General features: G+C 39.3%; 1 protein-coding gene across 2 annotated transcripts in view; it reads left to right on the top strand.

Moving 5' to 3' along the window:
* Window positions 1-6,774, top strand: part of Sbf2 (SET binding factor 2) — a 508,807-nt gene that overhangs the window by 470,004 nt on the left and 32,029 nt on the right. For both annotated transcript variants that reach the window (XM_004634868.2, XM_023719341.1), the window contains exons 31-32: window positions 923-1,024; window positions 2,027-2,212. In XM_004634868.2, coding sequence (XP_004634925.1) covers window positions 923-1,024; window positions 2,027-2,212 — 288 coding nt within the window. The remainder of the gene's footprint in view (window positions 1-922; window positions 1,025-2,026; window positions 2,213-6,774) is intronic.

The raw sequence follows: 6,774 nt of genomic DNA, 5'->3' as shown, positions 1-6,774 counted from the left end.
AGTGGTCTAAAGCACCTACTTAGAACAAGCTTAGCAAAGCCCAGGGACCACGGTTCAATCCCCCAGCACCACATGCCAGCCAGCCCCGCCCCCTGGTGGACTGAGCTGGCCACACACACACACACACAAATAAATAAATAAAATTAAAAAAAAAAATGAGACAGAGCAGCTGGGCGTGGTGGCACTGCCTGCAATACCAGCACTTGGGAGGTTGAGGCATCAGGATTGCTGCAAGTTTGAGGCCACCTTGGGCTACAAAATGAGTTCAAGGCCATCCTGAACTGCAAAGTGAAACCCTGTCTCAAAAAGATAAAAAAGGATGGGGTCCGGGGAGGAGAAGAAAAGGAAGTATACAGTGCAAACAAGAATAGTAGCTTCTACTTACAATCTCAGTGCTTTAGAGGCTGAGAAAGGATCAAGGCCAGGCTGGACTACATAGTGAGACCCTAACTCAAAAGTTTTTAAAAATTAAAGTACACAGTGCATTGCTTTTTTGTATATTCACTTGATACAAATGTCACATTAATTTTAGAAAAATTGAGAGTATCTAAAATAGAATATACTACATCATGGAAAAGCAAATTTTAAGTCCTGTAACTATATTGAGGACACTTTAAATTTCTTTTCTACTTCATGGAATGATAACCCTCTGCTTTTTTGAGAAATCATATAAGGTCATTATATTTTATTATATATGACTTGAACACATTGTTTTGAAATGTACATATCTACCTTTAAAATGTGTCATTGTTTAATTTTGAAATGACAAAAACTTAAGTATTTAAAACATTATGTGATTCTCTTTACAAGAGTTTCATCATTAACTTGTTTGATTATCCAAGACTGATAATAGCAAGTATCTATTCTCTGTGCGCAGAAAGTGCTTGTCTAATTAATCCTGACCTCCTTTCCCATCTCTTAGCTCCACAGGGTAATGCAGCTGGCTGTGGTGGTTGCAGAAGTACTCGAGAATGGTTCCTCAGTCTTGGTCTGTTTAGAAGAAGGCTGGGATATCACTGCACAAGTAAACTGTTACATACATTTTGAGATATTTGGTTTTATTTTATATTTGTGTTTTCCTTTAGCTTTATTTTTAATTTTGTGGATGATTCTTTTGTATAGTGAGTAGTGTTTATAGACAAAAAAAGTCCTGTGTTAAATACCTCTTGAGGGGCTGGTGAGATGGCTCAGTGGTCTAAAGCACCTACTTAGAACAAGCTAAGCAAAGCACAGGGACCGCTGTTCAATCCCCCAACACCACATGCCAGCCACCCCCGCCCCCCGGTGGGCTGAGCTGGCCACACACACACACACACACACACACACACACAAATAAATAAATATTTAAAAATAAATAAATACCTCTTGATATCCATGAGGAAGCTCTGGGCTTGAGCCGTCAGCCCCTTAAAGCCTAGAACTCTGGCTCAGGGCATCAGATTCCCACATATACAGATAACCATATAAGTTTGCAGATGGAGCCTTTCATCAGCAGTGTGGGATGTGGACTTTCCCTGATGGGTTTTATCTCAATGAAAGGGAAAGTATCAATATAAACTACATTAACATTTTATATGAATGCAAACTACATTAACACCTTAATCTAGGCCTGCCAAAAAGTAGAATACATTAGAACTCATCCCCTGACCTCATTTATCAAGAAAGACCACCATCAGCAAACTGACCAGTCAAGGATTGAAAATATTAACTCTCTGAAAGAAAACTTGTAGGTGCCGGGGAGATGGCTCAGTGGAATAAGCGCTTCCCTGGCAAACACTGAGTTCAATCCCCGTTCCGCAAAAAAAAAAGAAAGAAAGAAAACTTGCACCCAAAAGGAATTTTAGTTTTTATTGGAAAGTTTGCAGAATCCATTTGCTTGCCATCCTGGAAGAGTTAGTGTATACATTTACTGTCCAGGTAACTTCACTTGTGAATTAGCCATCACTAAAAGCAAATGTTTTTATTTAAGCAACAGAACCTTTTCACAATTGAAATTAATGAAGTATCTATCTTGTTTCCGCCTTAGGTGACCTCCTTGGTGCAGTTACTCAGCGACCCCTTTTATAGGACACTTGAAGGCTTCCGGATGTTGGTTGAAAAAGAATGGCTCTCCTTTGGTCATAAATTCAGTCAGCGAAGCAGCTTGACCTTCAACTCTCAGGGTAGTGGTTTCGCTCCAGTCTTCTTGCAGTTTTTAGACTGTGTACACCAGGTTAGTACAAAAGGTGTAAATTAATTGATCAGAAGGAAAGAAAAGCATTATCATTTATTGAGCATTTCAGTACTGTCTCAGGTACTTTCCTGTCATAACTTAGTCATAGAATTACTGAAATCTTGTTATTAGACTCCTGCAAATGAAGACAAAAAAGAACCAGTAGATTTCTAAATGTAGGACTGCTAACCTGACTCTTGGGCTAGCCCCCGATTAAGGCAGTTTGCACTCCAAATTCCAAAAGAAAATGACCAAACATAGACTTACTCTCTGAGATTTAGACTAGGGTAGAACAGCAAAAATCTCTAGGTATTGGCACAGACTGAAAGCCTACATGTGAATGATCCAATTTGAGAGGGCCCTACGTATGCCTGGAACACAATAGAAAGAGCCTGATCCCAGAGAAATAATCAGCCCCAGCCAAGCAAACTCATGGGGCTGAAATTACTGTGTTAATTCTACAGTCTTTTTTTTTTTTTTTTTTAATTTTTTATTTATTTGTGTGTGTGTGTGTGTGTGTGTGTGTGGCCAGCTCAGCCCACCCGGGGGCGGGGCTGGCTGGCATGTGGCGCTGGGGGATTGAACCGTGGTCCCTCTGATTTGCTTAGCTTGTTCTAAGTAGGTGCTTTAGACCACTGAGCCATCTCACCAGCCCCAATTCTACAGTCTTAACAAAAGGCTAGCAGGTGTCTGGTCCAACCCAGTGAGAGTCCTCTAGACTGCTTCTGTCTTCCCAGCGCATCAATTTCAGATCCCTCTTGGTGGAGATTTGCTCAGTTTTGAGCTTGAGAATTAGATGGCACCTGGCTTTCAAAGTGAAGGCTAAATTGGCACAGGAAAAGCAAGGTTGACATTTCCAGCTTTGTTTCATCTCCACTACAGCCCTAGAGTATAGATGAACTGATTCTGGCATGCCAGATGTAACAGTGGGCCTCTTTGAAATACAAGGATTTCACAAGTATCTATTGGAAAGAAAGATGGAAATGTTCTCAGGAGCCAAAAATAGAACTGGGTCTTCTGAAAAGGTCAAGTAGGCATGTGCCTGTTTTTTTTGTTTTTATTCTATTAATCGCTTGAATTTTTTTAAAAAGTTCAATTGAACTATATTATGTATCACATAGTTCACCTATTATTTTTAATACAGGGTATTACTTGAGCTCACTATGTAGCTCAGACTGGCTTTGAACTCCCAGAGATCCTCTTTCCTCAGCTAAGCTTACAGGCATGTGCCACCATGCCTGGCATAGTTCATCTTTTGAAAATGTATAATTCAGTAAATTTTAGTATATTCAGAGTTGTACACCAATTCTCACAAATTTAGAACATTTAAGGATCTTTGTACATAAAAAATGCATATCACCCCACAAAAAAATTTTATACTGATTAACAATGACTTTCCATTCACCTGCCCCACCACACATACACAGACACATATGCATATACGCAAAAGACCTGTAAACGTATATCACCCTAAAAATCCCATGCCATTATCAGTGATTTTCCATTCCCCTCTCCCACCACACTTGCACATGTGCATACACACACACACATGTACACACCCAGAAGGCAATGCTTTCGATTTCTTCAGTTGGCTTGTTAAAGAAAAGACCTCTAGGGCCGGGGAGATGGCTCAGTAGAATAAGCGCTTGCCTGACAAACACAAGGCCTGAGTTCAATCCCTGGTTCCACCAAAAAAAAAAAAAAAAAAAAAAAAGACCTCTTAGGGCCAGAGAGATGACTCAGCAGACTAAGCACCTGTTTAGGGAAGCAAAGGGACAGGGGCTCAATCCCTGGCACCACATGCTCACCGGCCCCTTCCCCAGGGGGCAATGAGCCAGCTACCAAGACCAGCCATGGTGGCTCATGCCTGTAATCCCAGCACTGGGGAGGCTAAAAACAGGACAATCACTTAAAGTCTAGGCTGCACAGTGAGACCCTGTACCAAATACATAAAATAAGATAAAAGAAGAAAGAGCTCCTGAATAATTTTAGTCCATCTTTCTGAGCAGCAGCTGGAAGCACTAGTAACCAAATTAAGCTTACCTTTAAACTCTGTAGCTAACAGTATATTCTCTTTAAATATTGGCCTTTTCATTCACATCCTTTTGGCACATAGATGAAGGAAAAGTTAGAGACTGTTGTTTCTGAAAAAGAAAGCTTAACCAAGGCCAGGGAGAGGAACAAGAACCTCTTCTTGCTTCTATATAGATGAAAGCATTTAAATTCCTCCTGAAGGTACTTATTATTTTGCTCATTGTTCAATTTCCTGTTCCCACATACCACCACTACTAAAAATAATTAATAGGTATTTATTTGTACTTTTCTAAGTACTGTATGTTATTTTATTGTATAAACTTACGTAATCTTTAAAACTTTTCCTAACCTCCTTCATTTGTATTCCAATAAGTCATGTACTGACTTATTTGGCACCTATAAAATTATCATAGTATATTTATTTGTATGTGTCTATTATCTTCTACTTAGACTGAAGAATATTGGGAATACTAGTCCTCATGTCTCCAGTAGCTAACACAAGCATAATTTATCTCTGAATGTAGTATACATTCTATATATGTATTACCAATTAATTAATTTAATTTTTTAATTAATAAAACTTTGACCCAAGTCTTATTCATGCTCTCACTAACCTTAATCAAAACCAGTTAGAATATCCTATGTAGGATTGCTAGGAATCTGTTGAGGGCTCAAGTACAGTGCTTTTCTTCCACTTGTAAAAATCTTTAGCAAAAACATTTTTTTTTTTTTTTTTCAAAACAGGGGATTGAACTCAGGCTTTTGCACTTGCCAGGCAAGTGTTTATTCAACTGAACTATCTCCCTGGCCGTTTTTTTTTTTTTTTTTTTTTTGTATTTTAGGGACGGGTCTACAGGGTGTTCAGGGTCTTACTACTAGATCAGACTCCTAGTGATCTGCCTATTTACAGCCTCCAAGAGCTGCAATTATAGGCTTGCACCACCATGCCCCAGTCTCAGTTATGTCTCAGCATGCCCCAAGGGCCAAATTGAATTCAGGCCCTTGCACCTGCTTGCAGACACTTTAATCCACTGAACTATTTGGCCAGCCCTAAACAAAATCCTTTGGTAGTTCTACATTTTCTGAAAAATTATTCTTTTGCATATCCAGTTTGAATATAATAAAATTCATTGTCTTGTCAAGATTTCACTTGAAAGGTTCTTAATTATCTTTACTGGAGGCTTTCATTTTATCTTGGTAAGAGCATACAACCAAGCCAGGCCTGGTAGTGCACACCTATAATCCCAGGACTCAGGAGGCTGAGGCTGGAGAATCGATATTCAAGGCCAGTCTGGGCTACATAGTGAGACCCTATCTCAAACATACACACACACACACACACACACACGCACGCACGCACACACAACCAATTTTTACCCCTGCATTGAAATCATATCCCTGATAATTCATTTGAAAACTAAATAGAGCATTTGACTTTCTTTTAGGGTCTTTGTATATAAAAAAAAAAAAAAAAGAAAAAGGACATCAGTAACTGTTAAAATTATAACTCATATAATGAGCTGTTTATAGTCAAAGAGCACGTGGGAACAGAACCCAGAGAGGCATCAGCAGATTCACGTCACCCGCATGAAGCAGTTTCTGAGGCATAAACTCACAGAGAAGAGTAGCAAGTGAAATCATCTATGCAGACTTATTTTAATAAGAATTATAATAAACCCATTTTTTTATTTTTAAAAATAAATTCAGTGGAACATAGGCTATTTATCTTGGAGGTTAGTTAATGTTTGCAATACATAATAATTAAATCATCTTGGAGATTCGGTATACATACATAGCACATCTTAATTATTTTTACTTCTCCTCCCTGTCTCTCCTTCCCCTTTCCCTCCAGAACCTGAGAACAAAGTCTACCTTACTGTATCCTAACATGTATCTGTTTTTATTTTTCTCTTTAAATTATATATATATTGGGTTTCTCATTTAAGAGAAGCCATGTCTGCATCTGATTTATTTCTCCTAGCATTGTGGTCTTAAAGTGCATCCATTTCCTACGAATGGCTCAAATTAATCCTTCTTTATGACAGAGTAGCACTCAGCTGTGCACTACCTCACCACGTTTTCTCTATTCATTTGTCTGTTAATGGGCCTATAGGCTACTTCCAGGACTTAGCAGTTCTGAGTAGTACTTCTGTAAACATGAGTATGCATGTGTCACTGTAATATGTCTGTAACTCTTTGGGGAAGATACCCAGATGAGGTATAGCTGGGTCAAAAGAAATTTGGAGGGGTTTTTTGTTTTTGTTTTTGAGGAATTTTTTGTATTTCAGAGAAGGGTCTACAGGGTGTTCAGGGTCTCACTACTGGATCAGACTCCTAGTAATCTGCCTGTTTACAGCCTCTCAAGAGCTGGGATTACAGGTGTGTGCCACCACTCTCAGTCTCAATTGCCATCTCAGCATGCCCCAGGGGCAGGGCCAGCACAGCAGGCCAGGGGATCAAACACCAGGCCCCTGTACCTGCTTGCAGGTGCTTTAATCTGCTAAGCTATTTGGCCAGCCTTTTTTTTT

Source organism: Octodon degus, unplaced genomic scaffold (assembly GCF_000260255.1).
Source record: "Octodon degus isolate 3935 unplaced genomic scaffold, OctDeg1.0 scaffold00067, whole genome shotgun sequence".
Lineage (NCBI taxonomy): Eukaryota > Metazoa > Chordata > Mammalia > Rodentia > Octodontidae > Octodon > Octodon degus.
Note: the sequence above shows the minus strand (reverse complement) of the source record. Positions and strands in the feature narration are given on the sequence as shown.